Genomic DNA, 18496 nt, shown 5'->3' with positions numbered 1-18496 from the left:
TTTCCATCTTTAAAATGAATTAATTGTTGTTTTGCAATGTGCTTCTTTATCTCTTGTACTGAAACAAGAAAGTATTTTCCAAAGAAATGGTATCAGGATGTGAGGCTGGCCCACAGCAGCCTATTTAGCCCAAACTGTCCATCCATGGTCCTTTCACTCTCTGGGGCCCTGAGAAGAGCCCACTCAAGCCTCTGATCTCGACTAGTCATCCACTGCTATGAGACAAAGAGGAGGCACCTCAGGAGCAGTGGGTTCAAGGTTCTGAGCATTTTCATTAAGCTTGGCATACTTGGGGGCCTGCATGTGTCATCCTTGGATTTGTATATGTGTGTGTAGGGGAAAGCTCATGGGAGAGCTGCCCACCCTTGAAAGGCGAGCTGCCCATCCAAGGCCTGCTCTTATGGTTTGGGAAGACAAATTCCATCACAGGCACTCCAGATGGACAGTAGCACTGGCTGGAGCAGGGCCAGCTTCATGATTGTGCAACCCATGCAATGGTACAGGACCCCATTGCTTAGAAAATCTCCATGACTGGTTGTGCCAGATTGAATGTATTATGTCCCCCAAAATGTCATTATCTTTGATGCAGTCTTGTGCTGGCAGACGTTTTAGTGTTGATTAGATTGTAATTCTTTGATTGAGTGTTTCCATGGAGATGTGACCCACCCAACTGTAGGTGATAACTCTAATTAGATAATTTCCATGGAGGTGTGGCCCCGCCCATTCAACGTGGGCCTTGATTAGTTCACTGGAGCCCTATAAATGCTCAGATAGAAGGAGCGAGCTTGCTACAGCCAAGAGAGACTCTCTGAAGAATGCACAGGAGCTGAGAGAGGAACTGCAGCTTACAGAGACATTTTGGAGACAGCCTTTGAAAACAGACTTTTGCTCCAGAGAAGCTAAAAGAGGACAAACACCCCAAGAGCAACTGAGAAGCTGAAGCTTAGAGAGGAACATTCTGGGAGAAAGCCATTTTGAAACCAGAACTCTGGAGGAGATGCCAGCCATGTGCCTTCCCAGCTAACAGAGGTTTTCCAGATGCCATTGGCCATCCTCCAGTGAAGGTACCTGATTGTTAATGCGTTACCTTGGACACTTTATGGCCTTAAGACTGTAACCGTGTAACCAAATAAACCCCCTTTTATAAAAGCCAATCCATTTCTGGTGTTTTGCATTCTGGCAGCATTAGCTAACTAGAACACTGGTTTAATACGCTGCTGTCACAGTCTTGAAATACTTAATAATCTTTGTACAATGTGACCTGCATTTTCATTTTGCACTACCCTGTGTATTATGCAGCCAATCCTGGACTGGAGGGAGGGGTCAGAGGCCTGGAAATTGCAAACCAATCCTTGTGCCAATCAAAACAGGCTGGCTTGCCATTTTCCCATGCCTGTTATGAGTTGCACACTCCTCATTCACCCATTTGGCAAATATTTATTGGGCATCCCATGTGCTGGGCACTGCTGGGGATACAGAAGTCAACAAAATAGTCTCTGTTCTCATGGAGCCCACACTCTACTGAGAGAGACTGGCAGGAAATGGCGTAGAAAACATTGTCGGTGGTGGTAGTGAAATATAGACGGGATGGGCCAGAAAAGGCCTCACTGGGAAGGCGACTTTTGAGTAAAGACCTGAAGGAAGAGAGGATCTGCAGAAACAAGGGAAGAGGTGGGAGATGGAAGAGTGTAAGCATTCCAAGCAGAGAGAAGAGAAAGCAAATGTTCTGAGATCAGACTGTGCCTGGCATGCTCGAAGCACAAAGGGTCATTGTGGCTGGAGTGGAGAAAACATTGTGGAGAGTAGAAAGATCATGGGGAATCAGATCCTAGAGTCTTGTAGGTCATAGGAAAGGCCTTGGATTTTTCTGTGACTGACATAGGAAGCCCTCATTAGACGTGCTATGACTTATGTTTTACCCAGATCACGTTGTCTGGCACATTGAGGATAGACTATTGAAGGGTAAGGGCAGAGGAAGGGAGCCAGTTAACAGGTGACTGCAATCTAGGCAGAAGATGATTGTGGCTCCGGCCTGGGTGCTGCCAGTGGAGCAGGTGAGAAGTGGTTGAATTTTGGCTGTATTTTAAGTGGAAAGTCAACAGACCAACTCTAGGATGCCAGAAAGAGTGGAGCCAAGGATGACACCAAGATTTCTGCTCTGAGCAACTGGAAGGATAGAGTTGACATATTTAAATTCCCTATTCTGAGTTGATTTTATCCTACAACTAGTTCAAATCTTCACATGATTCAGGGCTTTTGATGGCTGTCAGAAAGGGACTTGGGCTGGAGAGTCCTTGCAGATGCCTCCTGCCACAGTCCCTCAAATCACGGTTTCAGCTACATAATTGTCATTTTTAAGCCAGAGCTCTTCTAGCCAGCCACCTTCTTGTCTTGCAACTTCAAGGGAAGCATCATTGGAATCATCCAGCCTCTGATAATCTAAGGAGATGTAAAGCCAGGAGACATGCCGCGAGCAACTTTATTCAGACAAGCCTCCTGGTACTTTATGTCTTGTGGAGTTTCGAAGTTCTGGTCGGTCTCACTCCAAAGGAGGAAGCTGCTGGGGCATTCCCGGAATCATTTTGGAAGTACCTGGCAGGGGTTCCTGCGTCAAGGCCTCCTTCTCAAGGGGTTTACTATGCTCCTGCATGAATGTGGTCTTCTTTGTGGAAATAGCTTCAGAAATTGGTGCCTAATAGAAAACACAAAAGCCAAAATGTTATCAGCAGAGACTAAAATGCCCTCAGGTATGGCAAGAAAACAAGATTACTGTTTTCTCTGCTATTTGGAAAAAAATTAGAAAATTCTGGTTCATTCCATCCACACGTGTCCATCAACTCAACTCAAGTTCTCCTCTTCCGGACTGTCTCAGCCCGTGCTAACCCATTGCCTCTGAAACAACAGCAGTGACTGGTTGCCCCATTTCTTTTGTACTCAACATTAACTTGGTACTGGGATTTCAAGAGCTACTGCAATTTCCCCTGTTCTACAGGGGCAAGGCAAACTGTATGCTTGTTGTAACTCGATTTGGGTCCATCTCAGCACTCTGTTCATGTACTCAATAACGATTTCTTGGATGGATGATTCTTCTCTCTCTTTCATTCCTTGTAGCAAATAGGTCACCACATTCTATCATTTCCTCATTTAGAACTACTAGCAGTAATTCACAAATCAAACTGCTACAGAATTACCCAGGGAGTTTGAAAAAAAAAAAACACACATTAGTGGTATTTTCCAGAGCTATGAATTCAATACATCTTGGCTGAAAACCAAGAATGCGTATTTTTAACAAGTATTTCAATTTATTCTAATGTAGCTGGTTCTTATTCTAGAGCTGTGAACCACTAATAGATTCACCTATTGCTCTTTATTCCTATTATTTTATATATTATGTTCATATACATGATTATATCAAATGAGAAAGTTTTAAAAATTTTCTCCCACTCAACAGTGTATCATTGAACATATTTCCAGACCTATAAATATGGATCTACATCATTATTTGGAGAGCCACTAGAATATATAATTTTTCAATCTCCTTTTGTAGACATTTGGGTGTTTAAAAATTTTTGGTATTATATACGTACATGCACACAAATATATATAACATCTCTTGGGGCAATTTTCCAGTGATCTCTTTAAGATAATATAAGTTGCATGGCTTAATTAAATATAATTAATTTTTGAGGTCCATTCCATGGCCTAATTTACTACATAAAAATATTTATGCCTGATAATGCTTTTTTGCTATAAATTCCATTTTGTTTGAAATTAATATATGGCAAAATAATGATATTTTGGCTAACTTAGTTTCAGATTTTTCATGACCTAATGTTTTAAATATGTCTTAAAGCCTACAAATGGATTTTAAAAATCCAGTATGAAACATTTTGCATCTTGTAACTGGTGAATTTAGTCCATTTTCATTTAGTATGAGCCCTAACATACTTGGATTTATTTTCACCATTATACTTTGCTTTTCTATTCATCTTGCTTTTTCTATGCTTCTGTTTTTTTCTCACTTCCTAACTACTATTGCATTGATTGCACTTTATTTCTCTTTTACTTGTCTGAAAACTATATATTCTCTTTTCATTCTTTTGGTGGTAAACATTAAAAAGTTAACGTGTTCACTTATCTTAACAAAGTCAAATAATACTTAAAAACATAGATAGAAAAGAACTTTGAACCTAGAACTTTGTATCCAGCCAAATCATCATTCAAATATGAGGTGTAAAAAATATTCTAACGTATATAAGGCATTAGATGGATTGCCATTTTAAAAACCCACACTGAAAACTCTCTTGGAGAAAGTACTCAAATAGAAAGATAAATAAATCCAGGAGATGCTTCAAAAGATAAAAGAAGTAAAGGCGAATCAAATACATTGGTAAAGGTTATTGATTTCCTAGGATGAATCTACATAAGGAAAATTATCAATGTAATTCATCACATGAATAAAGGGAAGAAGCATCATCATGATCATCTTAAACAATGCAGAAATGCAAATGTTAAGAATTAACACTTACATCCTTTGCATTACGCATGTTGCTATATACTCTTCATAACTGCCATTTTAAGTGACTACAAAATATTCCATTACATGAATAAAAAAGAAAAATACAAACCACACTTAATTCCTGGTTTCAACTATATAAAAATATATTTGTGAAGCAAATATACAAATGGATAGTGAGCTATGTTAACATGTGGGAACTGTGGGGAGAAACTCACTCATCCATTTTAGATCCCAGAAAGTCCATGCATTAGAAGTAAATCCATGTGTTGGAATACACTCCATGCCCAAGAGTAAGAAGAAAACTGAAACAGACTGGTTCTAACAAAACATAAAACCAAAACTTATAGGATCATGATGATCCACCAGAAATTTAACTGCTTAAGAACAAAACTCAATCATTTAAAAGAAAATGATACACTCTCGACTCCCTACAAATTATCATTTATAATGTCCAGCATACAAATAATAATTACTGTCCATGTGAAGAAGTAGGAGCATGTGAACCGTACTCCAGAGAAAAAGCAGTCCATAGAAACAGACACCAAAATAACAGAGATTATGGAATTAGCAGACAAGGACTTTAAAACAACTATTATAAATCTTTTCAAAAATTTAAAGGAAAAAATGGATACAATGAGTGAAAAGATAAGGAATATCAGCAGAGAAAATGGAAATTATAAAAAAAGAACCAGGTGGGAATTGTAGAACTGAAAAGCACAATATCAGAAATGAAAAAGTTTGCTGAGTGGTTAAATAGTATATTGGATGTTGCACGAGATACAGTAAATTTGAAGATAGATCTATAGAAATTATATGACTCAAATCAGAGATGGAAAAATATTGGAAAAAATGAATAGAGGCACAGTGTCTATGAGATAATATCAAGCAGTCTATTATCTATGTAACTGAGTCTCTGGATGAAGCAAGAATTCTGGAACTTAAGCTCTGCTGGTCACCTCCACCCCCATCTCTGCCTGGAAGTCCTAGAGGTCCATTGTAGAGCCCTGTGGGTGCACTCCAGAGAAGCCTGTGAAGTATCTGACCACATGATCTTTAAAGACCCTTCCAACTTCAAAGTGCTATGAGTCTGCTGATGCAGTAAATATCTATATTGATTCCATAAAAATATATTTCTAAAATATGTGTGGAGTTCCCATCTTTATAAAGAAAAGGAATTGCTTTTGCACTCTGAAACAAATTATGGTTTATTTACTCAAAGCTGTGTTGGCTTAATGAAGAGAAACTGATACAAAGACAACCTTTGCCAGCTTTCTTCTGGGCCTAACTCAAATGTTATCTCCTCTATGAAGTTCTTTACTTCTATAATTGGATATGATCTCTACCATACATAGTACTTTCTGCCTCTGCTCCTTTTTTGACACATCCACTAGACCAGTGGTCCACAAGCTGGGGTACTCAGAGACTTTCAAATGTGTATGCAGGCAAAGATGGTTTTGAGACATTAAGAAAAATTTCTTGCCAAGCTTTGAGGATGTGCCTATAAACCCATCAACAAAATCTGCAGGCCTGCTGAAATTTTATGCAACCCATGTTGAGCCTGTTTGAAATCAGGCTTCCCAGCTTAGGGACAAAAAAATCTGAAGGTGACCAGTAGCAAGGAAATGTTTGCAATCAACCTTGTGAGCCTACAAGAAACCGGAATTAATAATCTCACCTTATTTGATGTCCACCCATCTCTTTGCCCTTTTAACTTCTTCTCGGAGAGCAATGTACACCTGAGTGATGAGGCTTTCCTTTGTCGGGTAGCCAATGAATTCTAGTGCTTTGTCTGAGATCACTATTGGTTCTCTTTTGTTTATTTCCTTCCAATAAAGGGAATCATTTTCCATAACCACACTGTTCTAGTTTGCCAATGCTGCTGGGATGCAAAATACCAGAAACGGATTGGCTTTTATAAAGGGGGTTTATTTGGTTACGCAGTCACAGTCTTAAGGACATAAAGTGCCCAAGGTAAGGCATCAACAATCGGGTACTTTCACTGGAGGATGGTCAATGGTGTCCAGAAAACCTCCATTAGCTGGGAAGGTATGCGGCTGGCGTCTGCTCCAAGTTCTGGTTTCAAAATGGCTTACTCCCAGGATGTTCCTCTCTAGGCTGCAGCTCCTCTTCAAAATGTCACTCTCAGTTGCTCTTGGGGCATTTGTCCTCTCTTAGCTTCTCCAGAGCAAGAGGTGCTTTCAATGGCCATCTTCAAACTGTCTCTCATCTGCAGCTGCTCTCTCAAGTCCTGGGCATTCTTCAGAGCATCCTTCTTGGCTGTAGAAAGCTTGCTCCTTCTGTCTGAGCTTATATAGTGCTCTAGTAAACTAATCAAGGCCCATGCTGAATGGGTGGGGCCACACCACCATGGAAATTATCCAATGAAAGATCTCACCCACAGTTGAGTGATCACATCTCTACAGAAACATCCAATCAAATGTCTCCAACCCAATCAACACCAATACATTTCCTGCCCACACAAGACTGCATCAAAGATAATGGCATTTTGGGGGACATAATACATCCAAACCAGTGCACACATCTTACATATAAACTTTTTCCCAAAAAACTTGAGAACTTGCACATAGAAAAGCATTATGCTGGCTCTCATTTCCCATCTTCCTGCACATTGCTTTTGTCTCACACTTGGCAAAAGAATGGCATACTTTTAACCCATCCAAATCTTACTAAGGAATATTGCTGCAGAGTGTAAAATCTCTTCAGTGCAATACAAAGGGACAATTCAAAATATTGTTGCAGACATTTGCACGTTGATGTTCATAGTGGCATTATTCACAATTGTCAAAAGATGGAAGCAATCCAAAGTTCAAAAGATGAATGAATAAGCAAAATATGGTGTGTGTGTACATATGTGTGTGTGTATATATATGTGTGTGTGTGTGTATTTATATATATGTATATAATGCAGCAGTAAGAAGGAATGGGGTCCTGAAGCATGTGACAACATGGATTAACCTTGAGGACATAATACTGAATAAAATAAGCCAGACACAAAAGGACAAATATTGTATGAGCTCACTAATATGAACTAACTAGAACATGTAAACTCAGAGTCTTAAAATGCAGAATATAGGATACCTAGAAATAGACAGAAGTTATAGAAGAGGGAGTAGTAACCTAATATGTAAAGAATTGTTAACGAGATTGAACTTAAATGTTTGGAAATGGACAGAGGTGATGGTAGCTCATTATTAGAATTATAAGTAAAAGTGCCATATTGTAGTTGACTTTGATTGAAAGTGGTTGTTTAAAGTCATGTATGTCACCAATTAACACTACAAATATAAATAAGTTCTTGCATGAACTACTACAAATTAAAAAAATAATAGTAATAGAGGGGTATATGGGAAAAATGTAGCTATTGCAAAGTATGGACTATAGCTATTAGTAATATTTTAATATTCTTTCATCAACAGTAACAAATTTACTACACCAATACTATAGGTCAACAACAGGGGAGGATAAGGGGTATAGAAGGGTTTGGGTTTTATTTTCTATTCTTATTTCTGATATGGAATAATGAAAATGTTCTAAAACTGATCATGGGGTTGTATGCACAAGTACGTGATGATACTGTGAGCCAGTGATTGTATACTTTGGATGGTTTGTGTGGTATGTGACTCAATCTCAATAAAATTGAAAAAAACTAACTGTTGTGAGCAAAGCTTTCTTTAATAAAGGCATCATAAAACTATGACGGTGTTTCATTTTGGGAGTCTTTCACTGACATATTTTTTGTTGACAGTGAAACATGGTGTTAGAAAAGGGTTAGAATGGACATCAAGGTGATGACAAGTTTTGTGTAGTGACCTTACCTCTTCCAATTCCCAACTACTGTTCAAAGAATGAATCATTCCTGAAGAATTCCCTTAGACTATTGTCAAACAGTCACGTGAAAGCAACTTTCTTTTGATTTATTTACAAAATGTTCAGACTTCCAAAATAAACCTATTAATTGTTTATGAGGAAAGCTGAGCATTTTAGTATAAATGTAAATCAGCTTGTTACATTTTCATGCCTTGAAGAAGTTGGCTTTGGAAACCCTATACAATTAACATTGCTTACACAAACACTAGTGAATTGTACAGACTGCACCAAAGATTTTAATGCACTGGATACAGTGAATAGTTTAAAAGATGTCAGATATCAAGTCTAACATTGCAACTAAGTCAGTTCTCTATTTGGTCATTGTTGTACTTTGTGTAGGATGCATAAAATGGCACATTGTTTAGAGATTGTAGCAAAAATTGTGGGAGACAGAGTAATTTGGGCAGATAATAAAAAATATATTTACAGCCTCTCCCTCCCCAGCCCCGAGGATCTGGGGGAAGGTGTGGATGTGTTGGACATCCTCACCTGGACTGGTGTTGATGCTGTCACAAACACTGGGACTGGCAGTTTGATGTGCTGAGCCCTTGACCATGGGACTTGCCCTTATGAAGCTCGTTACCGCAAAGGAGAGTCTAAACTTGCATGTAGTTGTGCCTAAGAGTCTCCCCCTGAGTACCTCTTTGTTGCTCAGATGTGGCCCTCTCTCTCTCTAACTGAGCCATCTCGACAGGTGAACTCGCTGCCCTCCCCCCTACATGGGACCCGACTCCCAGGGGTGTAAACCTCCCTGGCAATCCAGAATATGACTCCCGGGGATGAATGTGGACCCGGCATCGTGGGACTGAGAGTATCTTCTTGACCAAAAGGGGGATGCAAAATGAGATGAAATAGTTTCAGTGGCTGAGAGATTTCACATGGAGTCGAGAGGTCACTCTGGTGGACATTCTTATGCACTATATAGATAACACCTCCTAGGTTTTAATGTATTGGAATAGCTAGAAGTAAATACCTGAAACTATCAAACTCCAACCCAGCAGTCTGGACTCCTGAAGAAAATTATATAATAATGTAGATTACAAGGGGTGACAGTGTGATTGTGAAGACCTTGTGGATCACACCCCCTTTATGTAGTGTATGGATGAGTAGAAAAATGGGGATAAAAACTAAAGGACAAATGGGGTGGGACGGGGGGATGATTTGGGTGTTCTTTCTTCACTTTTATTTTTTATTCTTGTTCTGGTTCTTTCTGATGTAAGGAAAATGTTCAGAGATAGATTGTGGTGATGAACACATAACTATATTATCATACTGTGGACAGTGGATTGTATACCATGGATGATTGTATGGTGTGCGAATGTATTTCAATAAAACTGAATTTAATAAAAAAGAATTGTGGGAGATAAAAGAAATGCTTGTCAGATTGATGAATCCACAGGTGTTCCAATTATTTCAAGTTTTTAATGTTCACTATTACAACAACATAGAGTAGGTGTCTGAGGCTGCTGCACAAGTAAATTCTATGTAATAAAATACTATAATACACCTGAGGTACATAGTGACAACAGCCATATTTAGTTTCTGAAAAATACTGGATAATTTTTGATAAGGGCTTAAAGGATCTTGTATGAAAATATATTCATTTCAGGTGAAGAATTATGAGTTTAGAAAAATCTGATTTTTTAAACCAGTAACACCAAAGGTATTTCCTAAAATCCAAAACGGAATTGCCTTTTTAAATTTCTTTTTCATACAAGGGGATTGTCATTAAAATTGACTGATACATAAAAATATGAATATGGAGGAAAAAGTAGGCTACCAGGAGCTTGATGTGACTTGCATTGTGGCCGGGCTGCCTTGTGGATTTCCTGGTACCCACTGTTGTGGTGTATGTGTACCCCATGCTGAGTTCCTCCTTCCTACCTTATGACACTTTTCACATGCCTGTTGAATCTGACACTTCTCTTGCTTCAACATTTTCGTCATTTCTACTTCCTTGAGGCTATTGCCATATTTCTCTTTCAACTGTATCTTCTCTTGCATATTCTAGGGTGATATCACAGAGATAAATCAGGTCAGCACCTGGAAGCAGGTGACGTGGGCCCTCCCTCAGTTTAGATGGATATCAGACCTCAGGCTCCTCATGCTGGCTGAGTCTGCTCCTACAACCAGCTTTAGTTGCTAGTAGCTCCAAACCTACCCACTCCACAGTTCCTCTGAGTTGGAGCCTTCTTCGGCCCCAGCTTTCCCACACTTCAGGAATATATGGGCCCAAACAATCTTTGCATGTCAAATAAACCAAGATATTCCCCAGGCCAGCTCCAGAATTCCTCTGGAGAAAACTGGAAACCCTTCCCAAGAAGACCCAATATACATACACACCTCTTCTTTTGCCTTTGTGGTTTTCCTATAATGATAAAGCCAGTGAGCCAGGTACTCTATTGGGTCGCTAGGCCGAACCTTTGCCACCTCTGCCAGTGCCTGGGCCAGGCAATTTCCAAAGCACTTCTTCAGGTAGTCAGTTTCCATCTTGGGGGCCTGGGAAACACAAAAGCAGAGTCACTCTATTTTAGAAATCCAATCTGATTTTTTAAAATATACATATTCTAACCAACTCAGATTTATTTCAGGATAAATATGAGATATTTCTGGATCCCACTTTTTCCAAAAAGAACCAACAAATACACTCTTGCCGATAGCTCTTACACTCTCCAGCTGTCCTAAGCCAGACAATAGGTCCTGGGGGGGGGTCATCAGGCCTGAGAGAAGCTTAATATATTGGTGGTTAAGGATGCCCCAGGCCTCCACTTATGGCCACACTTCTCCCCTTGGCAGGGAGGACATAACTGATCAGGCAGGAAGTCCCTGGGAGGGTCTCTGAGCACCCAGCGAGTTATGGTATTATGAGGTTAGAGCTCACAGTCACCTATGACACAGATAAAACAAGCTTATTTATTTCATAGGCAACCCCTGAGAAGCCTTCGGGAGGAAAGGGAAGGAAAATGACAGGCACCACCGCCACTGGGGGAACACGGGCTCTGCTTGCATGTAACATAATGCTCCACTTTCTATTGCTTAGGTTGGGTTGATGCCCCTGGATTTAGTATTAATCAGATTCCCAGAGCTGGAGGCAGTGTAGCCCAAGTTACATGGTCTGTTAGGATCAGCAATAGCAAGATGGTGGTGTACTGTTAGGGTAGCAGTGTGAATGCAGACTACAGATTCAGACAGACCAAATTCCAGCCCTAGTTCTGCCACTTACCAGCTGTGTGATCTTCAGCAAGTCACTCAGTATCTCTGAGTCTCAGTTTCCTCATCTGTAGAACAGAAATAACAAAGGTATATACCTTATAATTGTGATAAGTAGAAGAGAAAATACATGAACAGCACTTAGCACAGTGCCTGGCATGTACTAAGCGCTTAATAAATATTAGCTCTTACAGTAGAAGATTGTGACATGAAATGGCCTAGCCCCTATACTATTCCTGACCAGCTCCATATTCCTGAAATTTACATATTTTAACTCCAAAAGAGCTCAGTAATTAATACAGGCTTAGATTTAGTCCTAACATTTTCTGGAGGCATTTTTCAGGCTTTGTTATGTTTTGTTTGTTGTTGGTGGTGGTTTTGGTGTGTATTATTCAGATTAAGGATGGAAAGATAGATAGATATAGATGTGGTAAAGAAATATATTTCCTAACTCTCTTCATTGCAAGGGTCTAGAAGCAAAAGACTCCAGCAGCAATAAGCACTCCCAGTATCCTGATTGTGTTTTAAATAGCCTTCTTACTTAAAAGGAATCAGGGCTCTTTAGAGAAATATCTGATTCCAGGGCTGGAGCAAGAACGATCCAATGAGTCTGAAACGTTTTGCTGTGCCAAATAGTAAGAAAATGCTAAAAAATAAAATGGTTGGAAACACAGAAGCCTGTGTGAAGGGGCTCTTACTAGCCAAATCTGGGTCAATTTGACCATCACAATAAATAATGACTTTCCCAGCCCTCCCCTGAGGATCTGCTCACACTGATCTTTCTTATACCGCCTGGCACACAGTAGAGCCATGAGGGCCAGGATTGTCTGTGTTTGTTTACACTGTATCCTTAGTGCTTGGCATATCATAAAAGTTGTGAAATATAACTCATTGAATAAAATAAGAATCCATGAGTCCACATGAGAATAAGTAAGTAAGTAAGTAAGTGAATGACTGCGGAAAAAGGGAAAGGTCTTCCTCAAAGTAAAATGCCAATTAATAAACGTGGAAAGAAAAATGGAGCTAACATTGCCATTTTGTAACCATCATGGTATACCTGAATCAAGTCAGAATCATCAACGCCTGCCAAACTTGGCCAACATTTGATAAAGAATACGCTATTCTCATAGTCTCAAAGTTTCTCTCCACAAAGTATGTATTAATTCCAAAAGGAAATATAGAAAGTTTAAAGTGGTGAAAGATTGACACAACCTTAACCCAGTGATCGAAGTAAACATTACCAAGAAAGGGACAAACTGACATCATGTGCCTTGTGAGGTGATTCAGTGAGAGGGACGTAAAACATTTTTGTGGATTCCTGCCCATAATGCAAAATTTGAATTTAATGGAGGAAACATCAAACAAAACCAAAGTGAGAGGCGTTCTATAACTGGGCTGTATTCTTAAAAATCTCAAGACAGAAAAAGATGAAGAGCCATTCCAGATTAAAGGAGACTCAACAGTAATGATCACACATGATCCCAGGTTGGATCTGGACCAGAAAAAAGAATTCTAAAATGGACATTTTTTTTTCTAAAAAAATTAGATACTGTTCTAGTTTGCCAATGCTGCCTGAATGCAAAACACCAGAAATGGATCGGCCTTTATAAAGGGGTTTATTTGGTTACAAAGTTACAGTCTTAAGGCCATAAAGTGTCCCAGGTAACACATCAACAATCATGTACCTTCACGGGAGGATGGCCAATGGAGTCCAGAAAACCTCTGTTAGCTGAGAAGGCACGTGGCTGGCGTCTACTCCAAAGTTCTGGTTTCAAAATGGCTTTCTCCCAGGATGTTCCTCTCTAGGCTAAAGTTCCTCAAAAATGTCACTCTTAGTTGCTCTTGGGGTGTTTGTCCTCTCCTAGTTTCTCTGGAGTAAGAGTCTGCTTTCAACGGCCGTTTTCAAACTGTCTCTCATTTGCAACTACTCTCTTAGCTTCTGTGCATTCTTCAAAGTGTCCCTCTTGGCTGTAGCTCCTCTTGAAAATGTCACTCTCAGGTGCACAGAGTTCCTGCTGTTTGTCAGCTCATTTATATGGCTCCAGTGATTTAATTTAGACCCACCCTGAATGGGTGGGGTAACACCTCCATGGAAATTATCCAATCAGTCATCACCCACAGTTGGATGGGGTGCATCTCCATGGAAACACTCAAAGAATTACAATCTAATCGACACTGATTACATCAAAGAATATGGCTTTTTCTAGGGGACATAATACATTCAAACTGGCACAGATACACTGGAATATGAAATTTGGCTAGGTAACAAAATTGTCTCAAGATTACATTTCCTGATTTTGATCACTGAAGTAACAGTAAATAAGAGAATGTCCTTTATCTTAGGAAAAACACAGTACAGTAGGCTGGATAACAGCTCCAATGATGTCTGCAAACTAATCCCTGGAACCTGTGAATATGCAACTTTATATGGCAAAAAGGGCTTTGCAGTTATGATTAAGTTAAGGAACTTGAGATGGGAAGATAACCCTGGATCATCCCGGTGGGCCCAATGTAATTTCAAGGATCTTTAAAAGAGTAATGAAGTAAGGTCAGACAGAAAGAACAAGGAGATGTGATGATGGAAGCAGAGTGAAAAAAATCTATGCGATACCTGGTCCTGAGCCCAGGAATATGAGCAGGGGTGGGTGGGTGGTGGTGGTGGTTCCTAGACACTGGAAAAGGCAAGGAAATGGAATCTCCCACAGACCCCCAGTAGGAACTGCCCTGCCTACCCCCTGGTTTTAGCCCTGTTAAGATTCACTTGGGACTTCTGACCTCCAGCACTGTAAAGGAATATATGTGTATGTTTTAAGCCACTAAATTTTTGGTAACGGTGGAGGATGGGAATAGGGGTGGGTGGTGTCCCCTTCTGCCAATCTGTGGCCCACCTGGACCAATGCACCTGGATGAACACTCTTCTACATCTCTTTTACTCAAACTGTGGTCTGAGGACCAGCAAAATCGCATCACCTTATTGAAATACAGAGTCTCAGGTCCCACCCAGACCTACAGAATCCACATTTTAATAAGATCCCCAGGTGATTCATAGGCACAGACCTTCCCAGAGGGCAGAAAAGTTCTGTATTCCAGGAAGCCTCTCCACTCCCCAGTCTTTGGGACACTGCCTAGGTGAGACAAACCCTATTTGAAACAAGCACCTGCTCTACACTGCACGTTTTCAACCATGATCTCAAAGAAGTAAGTCCACCTGACAGTTACCAAGACTTTGACCCAAAGATAGGGCCTCACTCAATGCACCCCCCAACCCCCCCCACCCCCAAGGCGCCATTTCGCAGACTTTCCCAGCCCTCCCCTGAGGATCTGCTCACACTGGTCTTTCTTATACTGCCTGGCACACGGTAGGGCCATGAGGGCTGGGATCATCTGTGTTTGTTTACACTGTATCCCTAGCGCTTGGCATATCATAAGTATTCAGTAAATATTTCTCCACCTAATCAATGAGGGCTCTGATGCTTTGGGGCCGAGGAAGGAGGTGATGTGCGCTTTGATCATCCATCAGTGCCCACTCCGGCCTTTCTCCCTCAACCAACATATATTAAGGCCTCTCCTGCCCAGCATTGCTCCGCACATAAATTACAACAGAAATGCTAGCATGGGAAATGCCTGCGGAATATTGTGCACAGACGACTAGGCCTGGGAAGGCAGCAACTGTTGCTGCCTGAGCTGCTTCTGAAAGGGTCCAAACAGAGGTCGCCGGGAAGTGCAAATGTACCGAGTCCTAAGGCCGTAGGGCTATCGAGTTTGCAGTGGCCTCTGGCCCAGGGAACCTCGGGGCCGCCTGCACTTCCCGGATCCTCCTGCGAACCTACCGCCCTTCATCTCTCTCAGTGAGGGTGGGCGGGCCAGCTGGGCTCTCTTCTTGGCCTCTGCTTCCCCCCAACCTCTAAGAGGCTGGTCGCCGCTGCTCTCATCCCCTTCTCGCTTTCTCCACCCTCTCCAGCGCGCCCTCTGCTCAGCCACCCTCGCGCCCACCTCTCCTCACGTCCTCGTTTTACTCACCGACTCTCCAGAACCTTCCTCCTTGCGGGGCACCTCCTCTGACACCTGAGATAAACGCGCTGTGCTCACCCACCCTCGAGCCCCCTTCACCCAGCTGCGCGCTCGCCACCCTCTGGCGCGCGCCCCGGGCTCACCCATCCTCGCGCCCCCTCCTCTCCTCCGCCCCGCGTCGGGCACCTACGGCGCATGCGTGGGCTCGTTACTTAGCGACGGGACGCGACTCGAAGTTGAGCTTACGCTCACTGGGCGTGAGCACGGAGAATGCAGGCGCCGTTTTGGAGAAGGGAGCGTGTTGATTACTACTAGGGTTTGAGTTCGACAGAGGCGGTTCTGGCGGTTGGATATGGAAAATGGCGTAGAACTCCTCAGTGGTGAGCGGCGCCGCACCTGGCCCCCTTTGCAGACCCGTAGTCGTTGGAAAGCGAACTGAAGCGCCCCGGGGCGAGGATTGCCAGTTGTTTGTTAAATTTAGCATCGCTACCGGGATCTCCCTTCCCACTCTGCTGGCTCTCCCGCAAGCGAGGGCGAGAGGGCGTTGTCTACCTCTTGTGGCAGCTTGGCCGGACTTTGTTTTTCTGAGAAAGGGCTTTCTTCGGTTGAGCCACGATGAGGCCTGTTGGTGTATATGAAAAGTAGCATGTCTTACGACAACCTCGGTTGATGGGTATTGTGGCCATTTCGTGAGTGGGAAACGAATGCCAAGCGAGGTGAGCCTGCCCAGGTCGCACTGCTGGTGGGCTGCGGACCTCGGAGGCGAGTCTTGACCTGGCCCCACGCTTAGGCCAAAGGCTTCTCCCTTAGGGAACCTGCCTGGGTATTCTTATCTTTCTGGAGCAAAAGGAGACCGTTCTCTCGTTTATGTAACTCCACTTCAAAAGACGTTCAGATTTCTTTGTCTTTCTTTTTGTCTTCAGAGTGCATACCATTGGAGAAGTATAATCAAAATATTGCCTTCCAACGTCAGTTGTAGGAATTCCTTTCTCTGTGGTTAGGGCACTAATGCCAACTTGATAGAAAATTAGGTTCATTTATGTCAGTTTTGTTTTCGGTTTTTAGAGTTTTTTTGTCTTTATGACTAAATATATGAATGCACACAAACACATTCCTTTCTCATTTCTGTTTCTAATACAAAAGATGGCATTATAAACACTTTTGCACTTCACAATAGTCCTGGAGATGACTATTTTAGAGACTTTTCTTCATTCTTTTTTACATATGCATAATTCATTGTGTTGCTATATCTCACCACTTCTCTCTACTGCTGAACATTTGGATTGTTTCCAGTCTTTGCTCTAAATAATGGTACAAGATAACCTTGTGCATGTCATTTCACATTTTTGTGAGTGTATTTTTTTTTTTTTTTACATTTTATTTTGAAATAAATTCGAAGTTGTAGGAACAGTTGCAAAAACAATACAAACCCCATACATAGAACTCCAGCATTCCCTGACCCCCCCATACCCTGATCCACTAACTTTAACATGTTGTCATACCGCTATTTCTTTCCCTCCCTCTCTCCCTATCTATCATCCATTATCTATTGCTCTGTCTTCTGAACATATGAGAGCAAGCTGCACACATCCTTGAACAGACACTATAATTCACATATACAATTCCCATGAACAAGAACATTCTTTTATGCAATCCCATTAAGCACACCTAAGAAGTACGAGAGATTCAACAATGATACAAAGCTTACATTCTATATTTCCTTTTCCTTATGTCTCAACTGTGTCCCTTTGAGCCTCCTGTCCTCCATCCTCAGATCCCATCCAGGGTCATCCTTGGCATTCAATTGTCATCTATTTAGACTGTCTTTTTTTTTTCCCCTCAATTGTGGAAACATATATACAGCCTAAATCTTCCCATTCCCCACCCTCCCTAGCATTCCACTAGTGGGATTAATCACATTTAGAATGTTGTAATGCTATCACCTTCCCACCATCCATTACTAGAAAATTCCCTTCACCTCAAACAGCAACCCTACACTCATTTCTTAACTCTCCATTGCCCCTTCCCCCATTTCTCTTAACCCATACTCTGCTTTTCATCTCTATGGTCATATTCTCTGATGATTTCTTTGTGTTTACTGTGGGGCTTAAAATTAACCTCTTAAATCCATAACAATCTTGTTTTTCTTTGATACCAACTTAATTTCAATAGGACACATAAACTATGTTCCTATACTCCTCCATTCCCCCACCTTTGTATAGTTCTTGTCAAAAATTACATATTTTACATTGAGTTCAAAACCACTGATTTGTCATTAGAGTTTGTGTATTTTATATCATGTAGGAAGTAAATAGTGGAGTTACAATTCAAAAATTATTGACTTCTATTTGTATTCCATTGTGGTCAGAGATTGCTTTGAATGTGTTCAATTTTTTTTTTTTTTAATTTATTGAGGCTTGTTTTATGTCCCAGCATATGGTCCATTCTGGAGAAAGATCCATGATCACTAGAGTAAAGTGAGTGTCCTGGTGATTTGGGATGTAAGGTTCTATATATGTCTGTTAAAATTCTCTCTATCTCTTTCTCCTTTCTTTGTTTCTCTGTCGGTAGGGCTCCCTTTAGTATCTGAAGTACGTCAGGTCTTTTATTGGCAAAGTCTCTCAGCATTTGTTTGTGAAAAATTTAAGCTCTCCCTCAAATTTGAAGGAGAGTTTTGCTGGATAAAGTATTCTTGGTTGGAAATTTTTCTTTCTCAGAATTTTAAATATGTCATGCCACTGCCTTCTCGCTTCCATGGTGGCCACTTAGTAGTCACAACTTAGTCTTATGTTGTTTCCTTTGTATGTGGTGAATTGCTTTTCTCTTGCTGCTTTCAGAACTTGCTCCTTCTCTTCAGTATTTGAGAGT

The 18496-nt window shown here is 41.2% G+C and overlaps 2 protein-coding genes across 8 annotated transcripts in view; one reads left to right on the top strand and one right to left on the bottom strand.

The window, feature by feature from the left end:
* Window positions 1-1073: 1073 nt before the first annotated feature.
* On the bottom strand, window positions 1074-15783 carry DYDC2 (DPY30 domain containing 2). The gene is given in 6 exon segments (XM_037804649.1): window positions 1074-2542; window positions 2544-2692; window positions 10292-10414; window positions 10751-10906; window positions 11631-11685; window positions 15638-15783. Coding segments are annotated over 4 exon segments (522 nt in total). The 5' UTR covers window positions 10898-10906; window positions 11631-11685; window positions 15638-15783; the 3' UTR covers window positions 1074-2439.
* Window positions 15784-15859: 76 nt separating this feature from the next.
* The window catches only part of DYDC1 (DPY30 domain containing 1), a 35267-nt gene continuing 32630 nt past the window's right edge, over window positions 15860-18496 (top strand). For 6 of the 7 annotated variants that reach the window (XM_037804963.1, XM_037804960.1, XM_037804959.1 and 3 more), the window contains exon 1: window positions 15860-16008. The gene's annotated coding sequence lies outside the window, so the exon portion shown is untranslated. The other variant, XM_037804958.1, reaches the window with a different exon arrangement.

This window comes from Choloepus didactylus, chromosome 15 (assembly GCF_015220235.1).
Source record: "Choloepus didactylus isolate mChoDid1 chromosome 15, mChoDid1.pri, whole genome shotgun sequence".
NCBI lineage: Eukaryota > Metazoa > Chordata > Mammalia > Pilosa > Megalonychidae > Choloepus > Choloepus didactylus.
This window is presented reverse-complemented; position numbering and strand designations above follow the sequence as displayed.